Genomic DNA, 26968 nt, shown 5'->3' with positions numbered 1-26968 from the left:
CTATGCACACCTACCGAGGAGTAAGCCCCATGAAGCTCAATGGGGCTTACTTCTGCGCAAACATGAATAGGGTTGCACTGTCCCTTTCCTTCTAATGAAACAGTGCTGGAGCTTTAGAGTGCTTTAGCAATATCTACTTCTCTGCCAACATACAGGTCAAACAGGAGGGGACCAAGCAGGCATGCAAGCCAGCAGTGCTAATCCTGAAGTAGCATTAGTCCCCCAACCTGGTGCCTTCCAGATGTTTTACCCTACAACTCCATCAACCCTAACCAGCATAGCCAATGGTGATGGACGATGGTATTTGTAGGCCAGGGGTGGGCAGAAAGTAGATCTCCAGATGTTTTGGACTTTAACTCCAAGCATTCCTAACCACTGGCCATGCTGGCAGGGGCTTCTGGGAGTTGAAGTGCTGAAACATCTGTTGATCTACCCTCTGCCCATCCCTGTAGGCAAAAACATCTGGAGAGCCACAGGTTGCCCAGCCCTGCCCTAAAACAACAGCACACTTTTATCATTCTGTAATGCTTTGTTCTTTTTCGGTTCATCCTAAAAGGTCTTCAATCCAGTTGCAGAATGTGATTTCTGCAATTGTAAAGAAATTTGCTTTGTTACAGACAATGCTCTTGAGATACAGTGTATGGCAGCAGGCTTGGGGAGGTTTCTGAATGCAGGAATGTATCCTGGTATAATATGATTTAATGAGAGTTCCTGCTTCAAGGATGCAAGCCTATGTTACTTGTCACTCGTGTGTTATAACCATGGTAAATGCTAACCAGGGTTTGCTCCTCACCTGCCCATATAACCAGCTTCAAACCCTGTTTAGCATTAACACTGTCTATTTTTATTAGTTTCTTCTTGTGAGGAAGTGGGACATGAATTCAGTTCCAGGAGTCATTTTATTTTAGGAGAGGCATCTTTGCCTTACACATGTGAAAGCAATTTTCTTTTCATTGTGATTGAAACTGTGGACAGAATGTTTATCACAGAATGTTACACCAGAGTTCCCAAGCTGGTGTCCTCCAGATGTGTTGGATTACAACCCCCATTATTCCCAGCCTTGCCCATGCTGGCTGGGGGGTTGATGGGAGCTGTAGTCCAACACATCTAGAGGGCATCAGGTTGCAGATGTCTGGGGTAACGCATCTCAATTTAAGTTTGGTTGGGCTTCCGAAGGCCAGTTGACATGACTGTGTGCAACTGCCTTGGATCGGGGTTGGAGTATTTCTCTGTCTAACTCGGTGCTGTCTCCTCTGACTGGCAGTGGGTCTTCAAGGCCTCAGCTATCTGACATCCTTTCACTGGAGGTGCCAGGGATTGAACCTGTGCACGTTTCACCGCTGAGCTACAGAGTGGTCCCTAGCTTTGTATCAGGGGCGGACAGTTTCTGGAAAAAGATTTACATTTGCCATCAGCAAACTGGCAGCTGCTGCTGTGGACTCCCTGGCTTCGCCAATCAAACCCCCAGCAGTGTCTGCCTACAGGAGTAGGGATAATGCCCTCCTTGAGGCATGGTTTAGTGTCTCTCCCTTACGAAGCTCAAGCGATGCAATTTCACTTGGCCTTGCTAGAAATAATAACAGCCTTTGAGGGCCGCTTTTTGGATGTGCACATACATTCTGAAATTAGTCACTGCTCGGCTATGCAAAGGCCTGGAAAAAGAGGAGGGCCGGCTGCATTGGAGGGGCTGGGCGCAACTCTCTCCTGGAGCAGTCCGAAGGCAGCTTTAACAATCAGAGAAGAGGTTGATTGATTGCAGCTCCCCAGAGGCAAGTGCAATGCAGAAAGACCCCCACTGACACCAGCCCGGAGCAAGTCAGGGAGAGGCAGCTAGGCCCTAGGAACATGCGGACGCTGAAATTGTTTATTGGACTCTTTCCCATTCTCCCCCCTGCCCCAAATTTGTTTTTAATAAAAATAATAATAATAACTGTGATGGGAGGAGCTTTTTTCTCCCTGGGATGCATATGGTGCAATTCCAAACTGGGATTCGCCAGCATCTGTTCAGCTGTTTGGAAATGATATTCGAGGAATACCAGCTGCCTGTCAGCATGATGAGCCATGAAGTCCGAGGACTGGGGGAGGGGAATAAGGAGCGGCAGGACAGCAGATTCTCGAACCCCATAAGAACGTAAGAAGAGCCATACTGGGTCATTCTGTTCCCACAGTGGCCAACCAGATACCTGTGGGAAGCCCACGAGCAGGATATGAGGGAAACAGCAGCCCCCAAAAGGACTTGACATTAACCCTTTCTGTTTTAAGCACCATGCCTGGCATGCTATCATCTCACCACAGGCATTATGATAATGGTGTGGGTATATGTGTGCGTGCAGATATAGTTAGCATCATACTCCTATGACCAGAGACATCTAAACCACACCCACACAAGAAATCACACTAATGCTATTGTAAAAATGCTTTTTACAGCCTGAGCAGGACCCCCCCAAATTTGCCTTGCATTTCACTGCCCTCAGCCAGTCACCAAGCTAAACACAGCCTATCAGCTGTAGACCGGGGGCCCACTAGGTTCTCGACAGACCCCCTGCTTATGAATGCAAAAATGTGAGTTTCTCATAAACAGGAAGATTGCCAAGGACCTGGCAGACCCGAATGCCAGACTAGTAGGCTGGGCTCACTTTGTCCTTTACTTAAGTAAGTTGGTCTTTACTTAAGCATCTTTGATAGGTTACAGCAGCCTTCCTCAACCTAGTGCTTTCAAGATTCGGTGTGGCTAGAGTGTTGGACTGGGAGTCGGGAGATCCGGGTTCTAGTCCCCACACAACCATGGAAGCTCACTGGGTGACTTTGGGCCAGTCACAGACTCTCAGCCCAACCCACCTCACAGGGTTGTTGTTGTGAGGATAAAATGGAGGAGGAGGAGGATAATGTAAGCCGCCTTGAGTTCCCTTAAGGAGGAAAAAAGGTGGCCTATAAATGTAATAAATAAAAAAATAAAAGATGAGTTGGACTGCACCTCCCAGAATTATGAAAAATTATGGGATTTGCAGTCCAACACATCTGGAAGACATCAGGTTGGGGAAGGCTGGATTACAGGTTCTTTGACAGCGGCATAAGAACATAAGAGCCCTGCTGGATCAGACCAAGGGTCCATCTAGTCCAGCATTCTGTTCACACAGTGGCCAACCAGCTGCCTAAGGGAAGCCCACAAGCAGGACATGAGTGCAACAGAACCCTCCCGCCCATGTTCCCCAGCCACTGGTGTACATAGGCATACTGCCTCTGATACTGGAGGTAGCATGTAGCCATCAGGACTAGTAGCCATGGAGAGCCATCCAAAGTGGTGGCACAACTTTCCTGGACTTTCTTTCTTTCTATTTTCCCACCAAATATATATATATATTGACCTCAAAAGATGAATGGCATATGTAACATAAAAAGATTATTTCTGAGCAGTACGTTACACTTTACAAAGATTAATAATATCAAACGATGTCTCAACCAAGCCTGCCTACCCAACACCTTCAAGGCCATCTTACAAAATGGTAGCATTATTTATGTTTACATGACCGTATTCAAATGCATATATGTATGCTTGTATACCTTGAAAAATAAAGAGGAAGACAACAACAAAAAGGGTGGGGAGCGGAACAGCAGATTGATCCTGAAGAGAAAAACGTCCTCGCTGCATCATAAGAACAAAGAGCCCTGCTGGATCAGATGCAGGGCCTACCTAGTGTCGACTTTCCCACAGTGGCCAACAAAAATGGACATCTTTAAGTCAGACTTGGACTGGACAGCCCTTTGAACAGAGGACATCTTCAGTTACAGGACTGGCCTCTGTAAAGTAGGAAACATGGCTACCCTACATCTGGCTTCAGCACAAGAACAAAAGAAGAGTCTTTCTGGATCAGACCAAAGTCCTGTTTATCTCAGCAGTCACATGCTGGATATGAGTTCAACAGCACTTTCCCACTTATTTTCCCCAGCAACTGGCATACACAGGCATCCTGCTTCTGATACTGGAGGTAGCATATAGCCATCATGGCTAGTAGTAGCCATTGGTAACCTTATCCTCCAGGGGTTTGTCTAATCCGGTTTTAAAGCCGTCTAGGCTGGTGGCCATCATCACATCTTGAGGAAGCAAATTCTATAACTGTGTGTGAAGAAGGACTTCCTTTTGTCTGTCCTGAATCTTCCACCAGTCAGCCTCATTGGATGACTTATGAGAGATGGAGAAAAACATCTCCCTCTCCACTTCATCCACATCATGCATAGTTCTATACACCCCATCAGACTGATGGTCCATCCACTCCTGCATCCTTTTTCCCACAGTGGCCAACCAGATCCTGGAAGCCCATGAGTGGGCTTGAAGACAATAAGCTTCTCCTATCCAGAATCTGGTATTCAGGCTTATATGAATATAGAGGTTTTCATTTAACTGTCATGACAAATAGCTGTTGACAGACTGTGAAAGCCTTTCCAGACTTTCCTCTTGGCTCAATACTAGGGGCTGGTTCACATACATCACTTGATGACTGGCAGCTGAATATGAGAACTGACTCCATTGAAAAGCATTGCGTCCAAGTCAAGATGATGTGATCATTTCTATCTGTGATGCTTATTCTGCGATGGCTCCTTCACACATGCAAGCCACCACTTCAAACTATCCGATATGAAGTATGTGAATCATATGTGAATCAGCCCTTCTAAAATGATGGAGCTCGCAGTACGCTAGACCTAGGGATGTCAAAGACATCCTCAGTGGATTCAAATGAGTCTGGATTTCTATGAATACGACCTGCAAATTTTGCAGCACACTGGCTTTTCCTGAGTCGTGCAGAATCCATGGACTTGCAGGCCGGGTTTTTTACTTTCCAGAATTGTATGCAAATTTAGTCATACAAAAATCTGAAAGTTTCTGGAAACTACTCTAATATATACGCCATTAAAAACACACACAACATTTATATATCTCTGATCTCTCTTCTGCCTCTCTTCAGCCTCTGGCTGTGTGGCAATCTTTTGTGTGTGTGCGCTCTGCTCACTGATTTAAAAAAAAACAACCGGAGCGGGGGATAGGAGGGGGTAAAACTTAGTCTCATTTGAAGGGACAGAACAACCCCCTGCTCAACGCAGGAAGCCTGATTCCCAGGCAGTCACCCATCCAACTACTGACCAGGGCTGACCTTATTTATTTATTTATTTATTTATTGCATTTATACCCCGCCTTTCTCCCTCTCGCAGGGAACTCAAGGCGGCTTACATTATCCTCCTCCTCACCGTTGTATCCTCACAACAACAACCCTGTGAGGTAGGTTGGGCTGAGAGTCTGTGACTGGCCCAAAGTCACCCAGTGAGCTTCCATGGCCAAGTGGGGACTAGAACCCGGATCTCCCGGCTCCCAGTCCGTCACTCTCACCACTACACTACACTGGCTCTCCCAAGCATCCAAGATCAGACAAGTGCGCGCAGGAAAACAGCAGGAAAACAGCACAGTGCTCGAGTGTGAACCGAGCTCGCGCATTCAATGAAGCACTGCAACGGGGAAAATGGGTGAGTGTGAATAATCACGTTTTAATGTGAGAGCGTTTAACCCGACAGGACACCTAATTCATTGCGATGGCGGGCGCAATGTAGATTGGCCCATAGAGAAAGATAACTAACAATTCATGAAGCACAGACAGAATAGGTTTAACAAAATCCATATATCCCTCACTAGACCACAGTGGTTTTGCTGAAGCAACAGATTGGCTTTATGAAGGCCTATCAGGGTGTGCTAATAATGGGACTCACCCACCTCTCATAGTTGATGGAGAAGAGCAGGTGAGAGCGCACAAGGGTGAATCTCGCTTTTGCTACCGCGCTGGTCGCAGGCACCCACGGCTCCAAGCCACTGGTCAGCAAGGCCACAAAATCTGGGGAGCAAAAAGATCGTTTCTGTGATCCCACTTAAGGAGCAAGCAGTCCAGGAAGCCTGGAGAAGTAGCCATGTTGGTTTATTCTTTCTCCCCCAAATGTTTAAGCAGAGTTAGGCAACCTGGTGCCCTCCAGATGTTTTGGACTACAACTCCCATCATCCCTGACCACTGGCTGGAGCTGATGAGTTGTAGTCCCGAACACCTGGAGTGCACCAAGTTGCCTGCTCCTGCTTTAAGGTCTTTAGGATAAAACAGTGCAATAATATTTGAACAGCTGTGTTCATATTTATGAATTTCCTTATTTCCCACAGTTTCCACCCAAGACAATGAACTCCTGCCCCCAATATATACCTTACGTACACACATCTAACAACCCACCACCACCACCACTGCCTCCACACAGTGACCCAGTTTGCATAATCAAAACAAGCCACTGTGGCTTATTTAAGCCATGGTGGCCTGTTTGATCATGCAAACCTGCCTGTATCATGCCTACACAAATACCCACATTATGGAAAGAAACAACAACAACAACAAAGCCAGGAAACACTGTAAATGTTGTGTTTTTATATCTTTCAGTAGTTTGGCACTTCCAAATTTGACGTGATGGGGGCAGCCATGCTGGTTTGTTCACTAGTCTGCCCTATTCACACATAAAGTGGGAGGGAAAGGCTCTTATTCTAAAACCTGCCTTTAGGTGAGGGGAACTCTCCCTCCATCTCAGGCCTGGTCTACATAAGCAGCATAGTGAGGTGGTAAATAACCTGAGGTGTTAGGGTGGATTGTACTACTATAGCTTGCAGGCAGGATGTGTCATTTCTGAACGCTTTTTTGAGTAAAACGAAACAAAAAATTGCCCACAAGTTGAAAGCTTCAGGGAGAAATGTTCCAGCCTAGCACACTCCTCAATGGACTAGTTTTCTACTTCTGTGAAGGGATTTGTGTTGGGTTTTTTGCATGAATTCAAGGGAGCATTCAAAAATGTTATCTCCCAACTGCAGTCTAACTCTAAAGTGGCCCAGTCCTTTCTGTCACCTAACAGCTCTACTGCCTCATTCCGACCATTTCATGTTAAAGTAAGACCCTCACCTGAATGGAAAAGACACACGAATAAACAAATGCTGTATTCCCAAGGAAGAGGACATTCCTCATCAAAAAATAGTGGCAAAAGAGAATGACAATTTGCGTGACATTTGCATATGCTAATTTATATGTACAGATGCAAATTTAGGAATAATAATTATTTTAATAGAAATACAGTACATCTCACTACAGTGTGGAAGACTGACCAGGTGACTTGTGTGTCTGCCTGTTCAGTCTGCTGTTTAGCTGTTGATGGGTAACAGAATCATAGAATCATAGAATAGTAGGGTTGGAAGGGGCCTACAAGGCCATGGAGACCAACCCCCTGCTCAGTGCAGGAATCCAAGTCAGAGCATCCCTGACAGATGGCTGTCCAGCCTCGTCTTGAATGCCTCCAGTGTGGGAGAGCCCACCACCTCCCCAGGTAATTGGTTCCATTGCTGTATTGCTCTAACAGTCAGGAAGTTTTTCCTGATGTTCAGCCAGAATCTGGCTTCCTGTAACTTGAGCCCATGATTCCATGTCCTGCACTCTGGGATGATCAAGGAGAGATCCTGGCCTTCCTCTCTGTGACAACCTTTCAAGTACTTGAAGAGTGGTATCATATCTCCCCTCAGTCTTCTCTTCTCGAGGCTAAACATGCCCAGTTCTTTCAGTCTCTCTTCATAGGGCTTTGTTTCCAGTCCTCTGATCATCTTTGTTGCCCTCCTCTGAACCCTCTCCAATTTGTCTCCATCCTTCTTAAAGTGTGGTGCCCAGAACTGGACACAGTACTCCAGATGAGGCCTAACCAGTGCTGAGTAGAGGGGAACTAGTACTTCCTGGGATTTGGAAGCTATGCTTCTATTAATGCAGCCCAAAAGAGCATTTGCCTTTTTTGCAGCCACATCACATTGTTGGCTCATATTCAGCTTGTGATCGACAACAATTCCAAGATCTTTCTCGCTTGTAGTGTTGTTGAGCCACGTATCCCCCATCTTGTAACTGTGCATTTGGTTTCTTTTTCCGAGGTGCAGAACTTGGCATTTGTCCCTATTAAATGTCATTCTGTTGTTTTCTGCCCAGCGCTCCAGTCTATCCAGATCACTTTGAATTTTGTTTCTGTCTTCCAAAGTATTAGCTATCCCGCCCGATTTTGTGTCATCTGCAAATTTGATCAGCATTCCCTGCACCTCCTCCTCCAAGTCATTAATAAAAATGTCGAAGAGCACTGGGCCCAGGACTGAGCCCTGCGGTACCCCAGTCATTACCTCTCCCCAGTTGGAGAAGGTCCCGTTGATAAGCACTCTTGGAGTCCGATTCTGTAGCCAACTGTGGATCCACCGGATCGTTGTTTCATCTGGCCCACTTTGAGCTAGTTTGCTCAGCAGGATATCATGGGGCACTTTGTCGAAAGCTTTGCTGAAGTCGAGGTATATGATGTCTACAGCATTCCCACGGTCCACAAGGGAGGTTACTTGATCAAAAAATGAGATCAAATTTGTCTGGCAGGACTTGTTTTTGACAAATCCATGTTGGCTTCGAGTAATCACGGCATTGTTTTCAAGGTGCTTCCAGATGGATTGCTTTATCATCTGCTCCAGAATTTTCCCAGGGATTGATGTCAGACTGCCTGGTCTGTAGTTCCCAGGTTCCTCCTTCTTAGCCTTTTTGAAGATAGGGACAACGTTAGCCCTCCTCCAGTCATCTGGCACTTCCCCGGTCCTCCATGATTTCTCAAAGAGAATAGACAGCGGTTCTGAGAGTTCTTCTGCCAGTTCCTTTATTACTCTAGGGTGCAGTTCATCTGGCCCTGGAGATCTGAACTCATTCAAAGTAATTAGGTGTTCCTTGACCATATGCCTATCGATCTCAAGCTGCAATCCTGCCCCTTCAGCCTGCACTTCGCCTTTGCCAGGGGGGTCATGGACCCTCTTTTGGGAGAAGACTGAGCCAAAGTAGGAATTGAGCACCTCTGCCTTTTCTTTGTCATCTGTTATCGTTTTGCCATCCTTATTTAATAGCTGAACAACCATTTCTTTCCTCTGCCTTTTACTACGCACGTAGCTGAAGAAAGCCTTTTTGTTGTTTTTAGCATCCCTTGCTAACCTCAGCTCGTTCTCAGCTTTAGCCTTCCTGACGCCATCCCTGCAATTCTGTGCTACCTGCCTGTACTCTTCCTTTGTTACTTGGCCTTCTTTCCACTTCCTATATGTGTCCTTTTTTGTTTTCAGGTCACCCCTAAGCTTTTTGTGAAGCCACATTGGCTTCTTCTGTTGTCTTCTACCTTTTCTTCTTGTTGGAATTGTTTGTGATTGTGCCTTGAGAATTTCCTTTTTTAAAAGCTCCCACCCATCTTGGACTCCTTTTCTCATTAGTGTCGCTTGCCATGGGACCTTACTGTTCATTGTTCTGAGTTTATTGAAATCAGCTTTCCTAAAATCCAGGGTACGCGTTTGACTACCCTCGGCTTTTGCTTCCCTTAGAACCAAGAACTCAAGTACAACATGGTTGCTTTCCCCCAGAGTTCCTGTAATTGCTACTTTATCCACTAAGTCGTCTCTGTTGGTTAGGATCAAATCAAGGATAGCCGATCCTCTAGTTCCTTCCTCTACTTTCTGTAGGAGGAAGTTATCTGCCACACAACTCAGGAATTTCCTGGAGGGGCCATGTTTTGCAGAATGTGTCTCCCAACAAATACTGGGGAAATTGAAGTCCCCCATTACTACTACATCATGCTTCCTTAAAACATTGGCTATTTGCTTTTCAAAAGTTTCATTCTCGTCTTCTCCTTGGTTGGGCGGCTGGTAGTAGACTCCGACCACCAGGTTCCTTTTATTCTTTGCTCCATTTATTTTGATCCAGATGCTCTCGATGGGGCTACCAAGCTCATCTTCTTATGGTTCTTTATCTTTAAACCAGAATTGGACTAGAGAGCCTTCAAATAGAGGACTGTCCTTTGGCATTCCTTCAAATAGAGGACTGACCTCTATAAAAGAGGGCACATGGACACCCTTCTCCTATTCATCTAGTTTGAACCCTGGGGGCCAGCAAATGTAGGTTTTAGGAGTCCTAAAGAAATTCATGTTATGCCACTGAAAATCCCCCTGCTTCTACATAACAGAGGAATTAGTACAGCTGGTGGCAAAAGACCAAAGATTGCACAATCAAGGGAACCTAAGTCTTAAATTAATAGTACAGCTTTCAACAAGTGCGTCATAGCAATCAGCAGTCACCTTCCCCTGCTATACTTTCTAGTCAAACAAGTGGTGAAGGGTTTTGCATGTGCAACGATGCCTCTATCATATCTTTAAATTAAAAATAATTTAATAAATGCCTAAACATACACAAGAAAAAGGACATCCTTACTCATACTACAACCATGAAAATATTAAAACATACAATTCAAGTGCATTTAAATGCGATACATATATTCCTACCCACACTCATAAACTGATCCAGGAAACTGACTTTTAAAAATTACCATTTATAGATTTGTATATCTTCATCAATACAGTATCCAAGTCATTTCATTTCTAATCTATGGAATCACAGGATGCCACTTTTTTTTCTTTTCCAACACATTTTGGAAAGTACTCTGTAATTTCTGTAAGCTTTTTTCTAAATCCCACCTTTTCTAATTCTTTCCTCAGTTTTTCTAAATCTATGAAATCACCCATCCCACATTTTCTAAAACAATTCTGTGCTACTACGTTTGAGATTTATGCCCCTGGATGAGCCAAATTCTGAGCCAGGAAATACTGGATTCTGCTAACTCTATGAATGATTAAAACTGAGCAACTTTGCATAATTCTTTTTATTTTGCATAATTTAGGGAGCAATCCTATGGCCGCTAATCAGTGGTTAGATGGCCATAGGATAGGTCGGTTCCCTGAGAACTGACCTCTACCCCCTCCCGCGCTCCCTCTTAGGCAGCGCGGAATGGCCCTGTGCTCTACACTCTGAAGAGGAGCATGGAGCAGCAGAAACTGGGCATTTCTGGGGGAGTGTTGGGGCGGGGAAGTTGGAAATGCCAGTACAACACATCCCACGTGTCGTCTGGCTGCTGCTTCCCGCGCTCTGAGATCCCATGGCTCTCTAGCTGTAAATGCAGGGCGGCTGAATCACAGAGGGGATGATCCCCTCCATGCTTCTCCTGCCCTGTATTGGATAGGCGGTCACCTCCAAGTTCGGAGGTGGCCACCTATCCCAATAGGCTTGCACCCTTAACCAGCTTGTTTTGTTGTGATTTTGCATAGTTGGGGGGGGGGAAGGGGCTAAATAGGGCTCTCATGTCCTGCCCCCACTCACTGGAAACCATATTCAGCCACAAACCTCTATCTTCCGAGATATCAGAAGACCTCACCCACACGTTTTCACACATATCTGCTGCAACAAGGATGCAGTGACATGAAAAATTGGATTCTCAGGAAGTTGAATTCTTTGTCTACTCCCTACTACATCCTGCACAGTGGTGTAGTGGTAAATTCTGAAGTGCAGGGATGACAATCCCTATAGCCACACCTCCAAGGAGAGTCCAAAAATGCAGGTAGCCGTGTTGATCCATATCTATATACGTGTTTATATTATATATGTGATATAATACTCATCACATGCACACACATCAACGCAAGAGTTTCCAATAATTTCTTTTCCCGGCACCAAGAAGAAACATTTTATCTCAAAGTCAAACCAGTTTTAGAGGTGTAAAGCTAATGGGTCTTACTTGCCCATTCAAGACCAAGCCACACCAAAATGCTTTGCATTACAACAGGGATAGCTCACAACTTGTTGCTGAGAAAATCCATTCCCTCCCAACCACAGCTACTGTGAGGATTGCACCTAAACTCAGAGGGAACAGCAAAGTCTGAGGGGGGCGACAGATGACGTAATTGTCCCTGCTAATCAAAGAATCATGGTGCTTCCACCCTGCGAGCCCAGGCTCTTCTACAACACTGCTCCTGCACACCCTGCCACCACACTGCAAAGTCCTGTCCATACCTATGTGGCTGTCATCTCGGACCAAGTCCTCAGAGCTGAGATAGGCGCGGTCATTGTAGTTCCTATGCAAGTCATCTTCCTTATCCCGGAAATACTCAGCGTTGTCAAACAGCAGCTCATGTCTCTTCTCCAGGGTGCTGGGAGTGGCTGCATGACAAGACAACAGGAAGGAAGTTGTTCCCCCCCTCCCTTTTTGGCATCACAGAATCAAGGCCTAATACAAGAACAGGCCTCGAATCCTCCACCATCACCCTCCCCGTTTCTGGCTTTAGCTACAAAATCACAAAAGAGGGGTGAATAAGGGAATTAGATACATTAGATACACTGATGCCATTTTCCAACACCCTCTCCCCAACGCTTTTCGGCTGGCGAGAAAAATATTTCTCAATATTTTGAGAAAATGTCATGGGTGCTGTCACAAAATACTGGTGCCATGCTGTGTGTCCATTCACAAAATGGCTGCCATGGTGGGCACAGCTGATCACAAAACACTCATTTTACAGCTTCTGGGCCCATATGGACCCAACAGCATTCTGAGAAAAGAAAGTAGAGATGGTGGCTGGCTGCTAGCCAGTTGCCTCACTTTGCAACCAAACCCCAACTTAAAAAAAACAAAAAAACTGGGAGAGGCAGGGGACTTTGCTGAGCACTGAGAGAGAAGTCTATGGGTGCGCTGATGCCCACAGGCACCACATATGGGACCCCAGAGATTATGTCCATGTAGGAAAGATTTCATGTGTGAAGGAAGGGCCTCCCAACTGCAAAGCTAAATTAAGACATTTTGGCCTATGTGGGAAGCAAATCAAAATGGCTCTTCCCCATACACTGTGGTAAAATGTAATAAAAACACGTGAAATAACAGGACATTAGCCACCTATAATGGAGTCCAAAACCTGTCACTTGAGGCAGTTTTATTGTATTTCTCTTTATTAATTTCTAAAATGCATAGCCCACTTTTCAACCTAGGCAACTTTCCAAAGTCCCAAAAATTAAAAATACACCATCAAAACAACATAGATTACAAATATTTTATTAGTACATATATTAGTACATTTATTTGTAATAGACCAGTGTGAAAGCAGCAGGTAAAATAGCAGACAAGAACTAGCTGTCATGAAAAATTAAAAAATCAGTTAAATTTTTTAAAATGGGGAAATAAAAAGGTCTTCCCCTGGTGCCTAAAACTTAACCAAAAAAAAGCCAGGTGGATATATCTGCGAAGGGCACTCCATAAATCAGGTGCTACCCCCCAAACGTTGCCTCACACTGCCTGTTTTTTTCATTTATAAAGCACTTTTCTACTATAACGTTCAAAACAGTGTACAACAATCTAAACCACACACACAAACCACAGACACAACAAGCCATAAAACACACATACAATCCTAAAAAACACAAACATGTTTTTTCAAGCCCACAAACCAAACAATTCACGATTTCTGGTTATGTAACACTTCCTCCTCTGACGTAAAAGACTGCCAAAACAGCCTTCACTTGTCAGGGATGTGAACAGAGGAAGGTGTCCAGACAGCTCTCCCTGGACAGGCAGTTCCCTAACGTCTGTGCCACCACGTACTCTGGGGCCAAATTAGAAGTGATGAGGCCCCAGAGCCATGCCCTGCGGCCTCATCGACCTAACCACCTGAAAGGACAGGATGTTAGACCAACCCTGTCTGAGGGCCACGTTAGAAGTGATGGGCGCAGCCATGTTGGTTGTTAATGTGTCTGCCCCCTCAGGCCAAAACGGATGTCTTCATTGTGCAGCCAGACTCCTAAAACGTTGGCCCCAGTGCCGGCTCCAGGTTATGAGGGCCCTTGCGCCAGACACCCTCACTGAGTCTCCTTCTCACCACGATTGTCACCAGCTGCTATCGTCCCTCATGCTTTTTCTCATCATTTCTACCACCTGCTTTCTTGATGGGTTGCAAAGTGAAGAGGAGGAGCAACTCCAGGAGAGCTGCTGTTAGTGGGCCCCAGCTGGGATCTGGGCCCTTGGCAGGTCCCTAACCAATCATGCCTATCTTTGACACCAACCCTGGTTGGCACTAATAGGAAGGAGGGGGGTGCCATTTGGGCCTGCTTTAGGGCGCAGTCTTTTTTGTGCCGGCACTGTGCCTTGTTCAGGTCTACAGTGGGGTTTGTGTCTTATTTTAACATTAAAAGGGGTGAGCAGGTGAAAGGAGTTAAACTCTCTCTACCTCCCACACTCTTATCATTGCATGTTATTTTTCTCCTAGGTTGGCTCTGAAAAAAAAAACAAGAAAAGTTTTTTTTCAAGAAAAGTGCTTGAAAGCAATGGAGTAAAGCAAGGTGGAGAGGGGAGAGAGATGGCAGAATCCAGGTTCTTTCACACACACTCCCCCTTCCATGTTCAAATAACACCCCCCCCCTCCCTGCACACCATTTTAAATGTGAACTGGACAGACATGTGAATGAACAACAGCGGCTGTCTCATCACATCAGGTCTGGCAGTGAATATGTAACTAGTATTGGAACAGACTTGCCAAATGTCCCTGGCATAACATGCGGAAAGTGGATCTCCCAACTTTGCTAGCTTACGTGGAAGTTTGCTAATGCTGAACACGGCAGCACTGGGCTGGGAGTAAAATGTGACAGAAATGCCAGAATTTATGACATCCACATGTGATCATTAATGCTGCCCAAATGTGCTTTTATTTATGATATCCAAATGTATATTTGGGTGGTATTTCATAAACTGTTTGGTGAGGCAGGCCACAGGGGCTCACTTGGCCTCCAGAACACCAAGAACGCCTTGTGCAATTAACCACCTCAGGACAAAGTCTCGCTTTCACTGTGATTCCCTTGCCTGCAAGAAACCAAAATATTCACCATGTGAAACTGACATTTTAAAGCCAACTTGCATTAACTTCACTGTGTCAAAAAAGTAATGCAGCATCAAGCCATAAGGTCTGCTCTGCTGCCCATCCCAATGTTGTTCCACATCATGGACTTTGTTTTAGATTCCTTCCCCCCATATGAGTTGTTTCATTTCTACTAGAAGTAAGGTCTTCTGTGTGGAGACTCCTTCCTTATGGAACAAGAGAAGCCTGCCAGCCTCATTCCACTGGAGCTGTCAGGAAAGCTGTAAAAATGAGTTTATATTGAAAGACTTTGAAGGGGCTACTAATTGGACCATGTCATGTTCCTGATACTGTTCTTACATTTTAGTTATGTTCGGTTTTATTCAAGCTGAGCCAAACATTATAAAACTAAAAAATTTGGCATAGAAGGGGAGATTCTTGACAGCCAAAACTTTTCAGAAAAATCCATCCATTCACCTTGTTCACCCTTTCTTTTGTTTATATGATTTTGTTATATGCTTTTGCCATGAAGCCAAAACAGAGTGAAGGCAATGCTTCTTGCCTCCACTCTGCATTGGCTTTGTGATGTCATTGCGTAGCCAAATCTGATTCGTTATGTGCTATTGTCATGAAGTAAAATCAGAGTGAAGGCAGTGCTTTCTACCCTCACTCTGACATTATGACATGCAGCTGGGGGGGGGGGTGCCGAGTAGCAACAAGAAGCATGGCCAGTATTGCTGCCACTGGTAAGATGACCAAACACTCCACCCCTGTTCACAGAGCCCCAGAAGAATCACCAAAAGCAGGACCCTCTTCTCAGCACATAAGGTGAATAGCAAAGTGTGTGTGTGTGTGTGGGGGGGGAACTAGGGAGACTTTTTTTTCTAGTCCGCATTTGCCTATGAAGTTTACTGGGTGACTTAGGGCCAGGCACCAATTCTCAACCTAATTTACCTCACAGGGCTGTTGTGAGGATAAAAATGGAGAAGAGGAGGGCTATGTGAACCACCTTGGGTTCCTTGAAATTCAATAATAATGGGTGCTATTTTGGCTTAGCTCTAGTTTTTGTAGTGCATGTTAATGGATTGTGCTTACTATATATTTGTTAATTTATATTAACAGCCATGAGCAGCCATGGAGGCTCTTTGAGTCAAATTGATGGGATCTAAACATGATAAACAAACATTTTGTACAAGACCAGTACCCTACATGAAAATCTGACTTGTGTATAAATAAATGCATGAGTCCTGCCCAGTGGTTTATCATGCCAGGGGCGACAGCTTCACATGTGCCCATGCCAAAACAGACATGCATGCATTGTTCATGCATGACAAACTATAGGTGGAATTCATGCAACTGTCTACACAGAGCTCACGTGTAGAAAGTGTCATCTGGCATGAAGATGCACCAATGGAATGTTGTGTGGCTCCAAAGGTCACCACCCTGCTCCTTCCCAGTGAAGTGAAAGTCTATTTTCCCCTTAAACTGCACTGTTTCTAATACCGACTGACGGCCATGTGGTTACACAACTAGAAAAGAGCTTTGACCAATTTCCCAAGCGACAAGTGGTTCTCGCAAGGTCAGATCCCTGGCTCCCTTCTTCCATTCACAACCTGATCTACAAAACAGCTAATCAAAAAAAAAAAAAAATTGCTTTGATTCAAGCCAGAGCAATCCCACTGAAATCAATGGACACCCCTTGGCACAAATCCAAGTATTCCACCTTAGCGGGTGTGAGGATCAGCCAGCCCAGCTGGAGGCAGCTTTTGTCAGGGAACTTGTCTGCATGCTACTTGGAAAAGATTCCGTACAAAAGCTGTTATTATGTAATCCTTATTGGGACAAAGCTAATTGTGTTTGTGCAAATCACATAGGCACAAAGCAACAACAGGACAACTCCATCACTCCGGGAAGCTAAGCAACCGGCTGGAGTGACACAATTCTCTCCTGGCTCACGGCTGCTTCCACAATGGCCAGCACTATGCAAATTGATTGTGCCTCTGTGCAACTTAGCCAGGGACTGGGGATACTGTTTGCAGAAGGCACCCGCCTCACCCTGGCTCTTTTAGGGTGGCACCCCCCCCTGCCCCGAGCTGACTCTAAATAGCATCCAGTACTTCTGGCCCTCCTTCATGTTAACCCACACAAGGAACACCTTTTCCCCAACCATGTTCTGGACTGGTCCCGGTCCCCACAACTACCCTTGATGGTACTGCCACCACTTTTAGCAGTAAAGTTAAAAATAAGAAAAGTCCAGCTGGATAGGAGCAAAGATCTGCCTAATCCAGCATTTAGTTTAGACAGATGCCTCTGGGAAGCAGACAAAAAGGCACAAAGGCAACAGCTCTCCACTATCATGGTACAGCTCTCTCATAGAGATTCATATTTCTAGACTTGGAAAAATGAGTTGGGCTCTTAATGCTCACCTCAAATACAAGGTGAGCAATATGCCCCCGCCCCCCGTTTCTTCTCAAGACACCAGAGAAGGGAGAGATTTCCCTCCCTTCCTTTGCCCCACTTGCTGTCACCTGAGTAACAGTCCACTAAGTGGGGAATGTTTGGAAAATTGGTAGGTGGGAGAGGCTCAATCAGAATTCAGACTGGCACAGAAATAAGCCAACCTATTTTCTGATTTTGGGGGAGTGGGGGTAGCTTGGTTTCTATCCAAGCCCATCCTATTCAAGCCAGCGGGAGCTCACCCATCACTAGCTGCGTGGGCTTGTCTGAGATTTGAACCCACGGTCTCTCGCATCCAAAGCAAGAATCACTGTCATATACCAAAATGCTTCTTGTGAAACGTACAGCACCTGGTACTTCCAGGCACTCTCCCATCCAAACACTACTAACTCTGCTTAGATGATGGCATGAAACAAGAGCAGGTGTGTTCAGGGTGGTATGGTCACAGACAAACTCCCTTCTTCCCAGTTGTCATGACAGACCCAAACAAATGGGAAAATAGACTATACAGGGGAAGCAGACACTGTTCAATGCACAAAATCAACACACCAAATAAACAAGAGATCAACGTATGTCTGTTTCTTTGGATATCCTTCCCTTCTGTCTGCCATCTGAGAAGTGTGTAACATACAGCGGGTTCTTAATAAAGTGATTGGGCTGTTGTAGGGTTCTGGGGTGGCTTGTTACCCACAGCAACAAGCCACCTGTGCCAGGTTCACATGACATGGCAAGCTGCACTAATAAGGGTAATTACACAAATCCCCACACGCACCCTGCATATGACCGGCACATGCAGTGGGGGAAATAAGCCATCGTGGCTTATTTTCCCCTCTATAATCATGCAAATAGGTAGTTCTCAAAGTCCAATAAACTGCAACAGACTTGAAGGTAAATCAGCAAACTGCTGCCAATGAATATTGGAAAGGATGCAGCTTGAGGGGCTGTTCTGGGAAAGTGTTTGATACCCATATCCTCCCCACATTCTGGTATACAATGTGGGTGCCTAGAATTATGGGAAACCTGCCTCTTCCTCCCCCCCCAAAAAAGCTTCTAGTCCTCATGGGTCACAGCACAACTAAGGGAGACATGCATGCATACACACACACACACACACATATATTCACACACACACACACACACACGGACTAGATGGTTGCATATATATGCACATATACCCATGCACACTACACATTTAGAATGATTTGTATCGAGTATAATTGCCATAACCTTAAAAGACCTGGAAATTAAATTAGTTGATTTACTACATGTTTTAATCCTGATCTTTCTCCAAACAGCTCCGGGGGTGGCATACATGACCCTCTCCCCAATTGTATGAGGACGGTTAGGTTGAGAGATAGTGACTGATTACCCAGTGAGCTTTATGAGCCCCAGTGAAGGCTCGGTTCACTATCAGTAATGAAACAAGATAATGGGTTGGATCCAGACTTAGTCATACTTACAGTAGACCCATTGAAGTCAGACATGAATCACAGAAGTCCCATTGCATTCAGTGGGTCTGCTCTGGATCCAACTCAATAATCTTGGTCCAACAACCCATGGTTTATTAAGCCGAGAAAAACTGTTGTGCCCATGCACTCCCACTTTTAACAGGGAGAGGCATTCAGTCAAGGGAGCCCCACCTGCAGCCCGAAATGGTACAGCCCAGTCACACAGCGAGCCCCTCAGGAAGAACGAGGCCAGAGTGTCACGTGTGAAAATGTCCACATTCTTGGGGAGTGCCAGAGACGTGCACACAACTCTCAGAACGCCTGGTTTACATTTGGAGAGCCAGAGCCTTAGACAAATGCAAGACTCACCCACACTGTCAGCCCTTACCCTTGGGACAGGTTTTGCAACAGCGTCCTGGCAGCAGAACGGCCTCACTGCATGGAGGGGTGGGGCAGCTGTGCTTAATGTTCTTGCAGCTGACTTTGCCCACCGGCTTTCCACGGCGATTCTTCTGCTGGGGAAGGAAAGAAAGACAATCCTTACAAGGGGGAGGCCTGCAGCCAAGAGAGTCACTGGGTCTCTAGGACAAATGATGTGTCCACTTTGCTGCAGATCGTGGGCTGTATGAAAGTCTCTGCTTTTGGATTCATGCTGCTGGACACCACAGAATCTGCAATTAATCTCTCACTGTCAATTCCAGAGAAACCTTTTTCATTGAAGTTTGAAGGCTTCTGTTATGACCAGTGGTACAGTGGTAAATTTTGGAGTGTGAGTGCTCCTCACGAGACTCCTTACAGCCACATCCCAAAGGAGAGTCCAAAATTGCAGCCAGCTGCATTGATCCATATCCACACACCAGTTCTAGGAGTTTTCATCTGCTCAGAGCAGGTCTTTTGTAAAGCTACTGGGTCTTAATTGCCCATTCAAGACAAAACCACCCCCTAATACTGCACATTACAACAAAGAACAATATACTGTTGCTGGGAAAAGTCATCCCTCCCATAGCTAACCACAGAGGAAACAGAGAATTCTCTGGGGGGTGGGAGATGACATCAGCATCCCTGCAAATAAAAAAGTGTCGGTGGTACATCCCTGCGAGGCCTGAGTCCAGTACAATACCGGCCATGATGCAGAGAAATGTTTGGAACATTAGAGGTAGTGTCTGCTGAATGCTACTGCGATTATCCAGCTTTAACTGGCCTGCGGAGCCAAGGTTTCTTCCAGGGGTGGGGCTTGGCCAACAATTGTCCCACATCAGAGATAACAGTGGGGACAAGACAGTGAAAGCTCGTTGGTCCAACACCAGTGGGGCAGTGAATCTGCTCTGGGTTTCAGTCAGAAACAGTCAGAACTGTAAAGGAGCTCTCCAAGGTGCTCTAGAGTTCTGATTGGTTGCGCACCTTGGATAGCTCCTCTAGAGTTCTGACTAGTTCTGACTGAGACCCAGCGTGGATTCACTGCCCCACTGACATCGAAGCCACCAGCCTCCACTGGAATGAGGGCTAGCTGGCAACCTAGCTGGCACTGGGAAGAGGGCTTGGTGGGAGGGCAATCCGGCCTGCAACCCATATATTGTTCTGCACCCCATCACAGTGCAATGCTTTTTGATTTATGGGTACTTTCCTATTTCCCTCCAGGGAACAGGAGTAGTTTACTCTGATGGAAGCATCACAGTGAAGCGGTTCTTGATGGGTGTGCCCACACTGTCAAGAGTCAACCAGAAGTTCAGGGGAAGAAGGGCGAAAGGGATGAGCCCCAACCCAGAGCGGGAAAGAATTTCACAAAACTTGGGAAAGTGGAAAAATTGTGAATGGGTCATTTCAAATGTAGAATTCAAAATGCTAGTTTTGAAAGTGAAATCTGACTTCACAATTTGAGTTGGCTTGCTGGCTTTCCTCGACTACTTTGACTTTGGCAGGTATCAAATATGAAAGGTCAAATGCTGTCAGTGATCAAATACTAAATATTGTTGCATATCACTGACCAAATACAGTTAAATACTCATCATGATTACGTTGCAATAATAGAAAATGCCATTAAATGTCAAACACGTTAAAAGATCAAATGCTGATCTATGGCACTATTTGGGACTGTCAAATGCCAACTGTACATCAACTATCAAATACTAAAAAAATATCATTGCACACTAGCTACCATTTATCGTTGTATATTCATAACTGGATGCAAAATGTTCAGATCAAATATTCAGTGAGCATTCAGTGAATAATCCAAGACTATGCTGTGATTATTCATCATTATGGATTCATCATTATTTGGTGCAAATTCATTCTCCCCTAGTTCTGATTTCTCCTGGACGCTGGGAGAAGCCAGCTCACATATTCTATCACAGCCTTCTCCAACCGGGTACCCTCCAGATCCTTGGGATTACAACTCTCAGCATCCCCCAGCTGGTCAGGTTGGGGAAAGCTGCTCTATCGGCGTGCAAAGAGTTATACAACGGAACTGGGCTGCCTCCTTCCAGTATCCAGGACAATATCAAGGTCACAGCTGGTCCCTTCTCTTGTCTCTCCAATTGCTGTGACTGACAGAGCCACCATCCCAGTCATGAGCAAAAGCACTGTGGTGCCCTCTCCCTCCAAGGAGGACGAATACCAATGGCAGATTTACTTCAGGGAATTGCTTTGGGAGCATATCATGCAGCAAAGTACGTGCAGAGTATTGCAGAGGGGAAACATGTAAACAAGTCCAAAGCACAGACATTTCCCCTAATAAATTGCAGTTGCAAATGCAGAAGTTACGAGATTTATTTTCACTATCTCCTTATTAATGTGCTTATTTAGTTATACCCTGTTATTTAATTTTTTTTTTTACAATAGTACAAAAGTCTGCTTACATAAAAATCAGTACGAAACAACAACATAATGGATTCAATCCAGACTTAGGACTCAATCCTATGCATGTTTAGACAGAAAGAAGTCCTACAACTCCCAGTATTCCCCAGGTACGTGGGGATTGCTGGCTGAGCAATACTGGGAGATGTAGGACTTTTTTCTGTCTAAACATGCATAGGATCAAGCCTTTAGTTGTACTTAGAGTCTACTCTATTCAGTAGACCCATAGAATTCAAATTGAAGTTAGACATAGTCCCATTGATTTAAATAGTTCTGTTCTGGATCCAGCTCAATATAAAATGCAACCCTAACATAAAAACAAAAGAATCAACAGAGACACTGTTGGTGAGAGTGAATGGGTATCACATAATGGGCTGGGTTCACACAACATGATAAGCCAGAGTGGGTTGAACCACGTCATTCAACCGTGGGTTGTTGTTGAAGTGTGGGTTGTTGGTTTGTGTGAACTCAGCTGTGCTAACCAACCATGTTTGTTAACTATGAACAATCCACAAAGAGAAGCCATGGTTTGTTGTTGTGTTGTGAACTGTGGGTTGTTCATGGCTAACAAACCATGGTTTGTTGGTACAGCTGGGTTCACACAACACAACAACCCATGGTTTAATGACAACCCACACTCAACCCATACCCAACCTGTACTCTGGCTTGTCATGTTGCATGAACCAGGTCTAAGCGAGGAACTTGTCCAAGATGACCCAAATGGTTCTTGGTGGAGGACAGAATCTCATCCCAGAGACCCACCCTGAGAGCAAAAACAGACATTACTTTAAAGACATAGCAAGCAGCGATGCCTTTTTTTACTCCTCTCTGCAGAAAATCACATTGTCCCACTTCGCTCTACAAAGCTCCGCATTTTTCCAAACTCTTCAGACGGCTCCTCTTGTTCCGCTTGCAAGGACAGGTTTCTCCCCACTGCCGCCGAGCTGTCCTCCATAACTCTGGCGCAACCTACTCCCCCTCCCAATCCTTCAAATCCTAGACACGCGAATTGAGAACCTGCCAAGGTTGTAATTAGGGGGAGGAAGGCAAGGATCTATCCCACATAGAATCATAGAACAGTAGGGTTGGAAGGGGTCTGTAAGGTTTGGTGAGAAAAAAACAAACCATTAAATGTCAAACATGTGTCAAACACGTTCAAAGGTCAAATGCTGATCTATGGCACTATTTGAGACTGTCAAATGCCAACTGTACGTCAACTATCAAATACTAAGTGGTGCATGTGTGTGCGTGTCTCTCTCTGTGTGTGTATCTCAGAACCATCCCCATTTTGGGATATCATTGTAAAACATTATTTGGAAAATGTATGCTGGCTGCACTCGGAAGATGACTGTGTGGAAGCGACAATTAGGTGGGGCAAGGGGAGGTCACTTCCAGAGCTAGAAGCTGATTTTTTTTTGCCCACTGTATAGCTTGGCTACCAGGTATCGTCTGTGACTGCACTGGGGGAGGAGGATGTTCTCTATTTCAGTTGGGGGGAGGCATGTGAGTGATGGGAAATGGCTTCCATTTCAGGTTAAGGGATACTGCAGGCCAGGGGCATGGAACAACCCACGTCCGCCAGAAAAATACCACACACATGCACCACATTTGACCCGCAATGATTCCCACAGAAGCCGCTTCCCATCCAACCTCTTTATTGGCCTTCACTGAGATTCTCAACCCAGAAGGGACAAAAAGGAGCATCTCCCCTACCTGGTGTATGTGTGTCAATCGCCCTCTTCTTGGCTCGCTCTTTGGTTCAGTGCACCATGTCCTGCTCTCATGGCAGGAGCACAGAGATCCCCCCACCCCACCCACAGATCTTGGAGAACCAAGCTGGAAGATTAGGATGCTCCGAGACACAGACATCGCTTGGCACGTGAAAGGTTCAGGGCCCGATCTTTCCATTGGCATCAATGGATGTTTTTTTCTAAATGGAATTGCCATGTAGAGGGGAGATCTGGGAGAGCCACAGCGCACAGGGAAAGGAGGGTTAACCCTTCCTTCCCCAACTGTGTTCCCCCTGGAAATCCTGCCCCCCCCCCCCGCTACAAGACAGGTAAGCTTAGGACAAACTTCCCACTGTCACCGATGGAAAGATTTTAATTCTTGGAGGGGAGGGGTATTACCCCTTCTCTCTCTCCAGTTACAATCCCCCTTGAAAAGGGGAGAGTTAATTCTTCCCTCCCCAGCTGTAATCTCCCTTGAAAATTGCCCCCTGCCTGCCAATTAAGCTGAGAAAAAGAAAACTTCCATAGACACTGATGGACACTTAGGGGCCCTTGTAGGCCCAAGCCTAACAATGCCTGATTCTCTTCCCACCCCTGAAAAATATAGTCAAGATGCCCAAAATTATACTCACTGGTTCGCAGGAGCACACAACACAATGCATGATGCCAAAGGGCTCCCCCAAGTCAGGATGCCACGTGTCCTCCAGCCTGTAGAACCTGCCGCCAAAAGAGCACCCTGCATGGGGAAAAAAGCCTTGAGTGCTCCTGGAAACCTCGAATGAAGCGGAGTCCATCTAGCCCAGTATTGATTGGCAGGGTCAACCGGAGTGGCAGAGGACTTTCTCAAACCTGCTGCGTGAGGTCCTCTTTACTGGAGATGCTGGGGATCGAACCTGGGAACTTCTGCATGCAAAGCTGGTGCTTTGGCGCCTCCAGCTCCGCACACCCGTCAACCCTCTAGCACCATTCTCCTCTGTGCCATGCCAGCACACATGAATACAGGAAGCTGTCTTCCATCAGTATTTTCTATTCTGACTGGCAGCATCTCTCTAGAGTCTCAGGCAGAGAGAGGTCTTTCTCTATCACCTGCTACCTGATCCTTTAAAAAAAAAGCGAAGGGGATTGAAGCTGGCACCTCCTATGTGCACATTTAGGAGTGAAGCACCTTGGATAGCTCCTCTAGAGTTCTGATTGAAACCCAGAGCGATGCACCACCCCACAGACATTGGAGCCACCAGCCTCCGCTGCCTCTAGGCAAGATGTGTGCTCTAGCAATCCCCTCCAGTTGTAAGGTGTGGGGAATGCAACTCTTTCGTGACTCCACCCCACCACAACTGCCTGCATTTCCCCTTCCTCAAATAAAACACCCCTCTAAAGCCATGGGGTACCTGCTGATCCCGCAAAGCTTCATCCTGCAGACATTGACCTCCTCCCTACCAGCCTCCACGGACATCTTTTCAAGGCTGTATTTGAATTGGGACTCCTCCAGGAGTTTACCCTTCAAACTTGTTTCTATTGCCAAGGCCACTGGATTGTGTAAAGAGTGCTTTAGGCCACATGCAGAGTGCATGTTCCCTACTAATGATGAAATGCAGCACAGGCCCCCACACCTGTAATCAGGATCTGCTGGTTGCAGAGTGCATGTCATATAGTAAGCCAACTTTCCCTGGGCAAGCGTACTCAGAAGTAAGTCCCACTGTGTTCAATGGGTTTTACTCCCAGGTAAGTGTGCACAGGACTGCAGCCTCAAGCTCCAGCACTTCTCCTTTCCAAAATTGCACATTACAGTTCAGCTTTCCCCAACGCAACAGACGTATCAGACTACAACTCCCATAATCCCCAGCCAGTGTGGCCACTGGGTGGGAATGGTGGGAGCTGTAGTCCAACACATCTGGGGGCAATGGGTTCAGGAAGGCTGCACTACATTCTCTATCTTGCATTTCTGGCTCACACACCCCTCCAATTCCCATTCCAGCCCCATGCCTTTTAGCCCCCTCAGTGTAGCCTATGTCAACATGGCCCCATGTTTACGATGATTCATTTATATAGCACCATCGACCCTCCATGAACATGGCCCTTTTAGAGAGTAAGGAGAAGAAGACAACTCCCTGCCCCAAGGAGCTTCCACATCTAAGATTCCAAGGCAGTTTGGGCATGGTGCCGGAGTGGGGGGCAACAGAGGAAGGCAAACAAATGCAGGCAAGAATAAACCAGGATGAACATACATTCAGTCAGGATACACAAACTTGAACCGTTTCAGTAGCTCAGCTGGTGTCTCCCCGCCCTTCCTCCAAATTACCCCCCCCCGCCAAATTCCTTTAAAAAACGACTCTGGAGTTAACATCTCATTAGAAGTCCCCCTCTCAGTCCCTTCTTCCCAACCGCAGATCTATCAGACCTGGTTGGGGAGGTCATCTGGCTGCAAAGACAAGGAAATCATCCCATGCTCAGAGGGATGATTACTCCATCCCCTGTTCCAGGACTGAGTCCCTGGCACTGAATAAATATTGAAGTTTTATTTAAAAAAAAATATGTTGCTTTGTTGCTGTTTCATTTTTAAATCGGTTTTAAAATTAATGTAGGGTTATAGGAACTTGGTAGACTGATATAGAATTGCATAGCTTATACTGTAAGCCGCCTGGGGAAAGCTGCAGTCTGGAAAAGCGGTGGAGGAAACATGTAAAATTAAATAAAACTGAAAGTGGATGGGTGCATGAGTTGATAGATGGGTGAGAGGATGGTTGGTTGAGTGGATAGATGGGTGGATGAGTTGACCTATGGGTAAGCGGATGGCTGAGTGGATAGATAGCTGGGTGAGTGGATGGTTGGTTGGTTGAGTGGATAGATGGGCGAATGAGTGGGTGGATGAGTGGTAGATGAGTGGGTGAATGGAAGGGCAGAGGGGGCTAGCCATGCCTCAGCCCAACTCGCTCTCTTGACGCTCCCGCAGCAAGCTTTGGTGGGCGTCCAGGGAATCAGTGCTGGAGGACACAGACGGTGCCTGCAAGCATCTTATCAACCGCGGGCAAGAAACTTTACTTTTCACGCCAATTTCGTCTTCAGTGCCAGCTGCCTCCCGTTGCATGTTGGCATCCCTCAGCCCCCCCCCCCGCCCCGGTCTCGCTCACACGGGACAACAGGCATTCCTCCAGACAACCCCCCCTCCCCGCTTCGCCTGCCCCACTTGGCACGGCTGCCTGAGCGCCTGCTGTGCCCAAGCCTCGTTGCCGGCCGGCCTTCCAGCCCGCCGGCGGTGCCAGCGGGGGGAGCGGCAGAGGCTTCGCCGCGCGCCCGTCCCCTCCCCGACGCGGCTGACGCGCGGCCAAGCGGAGCGCTCGGGATCTCCGTCGGTCGATGGGAACCAGATGGAGGCGCCGCTGCCCGGGCAGCCGTGCCAAGGGAGGGGCCGGGTCCGCCTTCCCGGGCGCTGCTCCTCTTCTCATTCTAAATGGGGGGGTCCTTCTCCGGCTGCTGCAAAGAAGCCCCGCCCGCCCGCGCCCCCCCCTACCTGGCGCCCCCTTGGAGGGCAGCGGCTCGGCCGATTCGGGCTCGATGGGCAAGAGGGGCTTGGGGGCGCGGGCGAGCGCGGGGGCTGAGCCCTGGCCCGGCCACACGAGGGCGAGGGGCGGCAGGAGCAGCAGCAGCGCCGCGCCGAGCAGGGTCATCGCGGCGAGGCGAGCGCGGCTCCCGGAGCGAGTCACCGTCCCCTCTGGCCG

At 46.6% G+C, this 26968-nt stretch overlaps 1 protein-coding gene across 1 annotated transcript in view; it reads right to left on the bottom strand.

Moving 5' to 3' along the window:
- The window catches only part of CHRD (chordin), a 67765-nt gene extending 42943 nt beyond the window's left edge, over nucleotides 1-24822 (bottom strand). The window contains exons 1-6 of the mRNA XM_084845710.1: nucleotides 24641-24822; nucleotides 23885-23969; nucleotides 20290-20373; nucleotides 19058-19184; nucleotides 11943-12089; nucleotides 5759-5876 (exon numbers count right to left, since the gene is read on the bottom strand). Of these exons, the coding sequence (XP_084701836.1) occupies nucleotides 5759-5876; nucleotides 11943-12089; nucleotides 19058-19184; nucleotides 20290-20373; nucleotides 23885-23969; nucleotides 24641-24822 (743 nt within the window). The remainder of the gene's footprint in view (nucleotides 1-5758; nucleotides 5877-11942; nucleotides 12090-19057; nucleotides 19185-20289; nucleotides 20374-23884; nucleotides 23970-24640) is intronic.
- Nucleotides 24823-26968: the final 2146 nt, after the last annotated feature.

This window comes from Heloderma suspectum, chromosome 3 (genome assembly GCF_057233095.1).
Source record: "Heloderma suspectum isolate Gila_16-S chromosome 3, 16-S_ref, whole genome shotgun sequence".
NCBI lineage: Eukaryota > Metazoa > Chordata > Lepidosauria > Squamata > Helodermatidae > Heloderma > Heloderma suspectum.
This window is presented reverse-complemented; position numbering and strand designations above follow the sequence as displayed.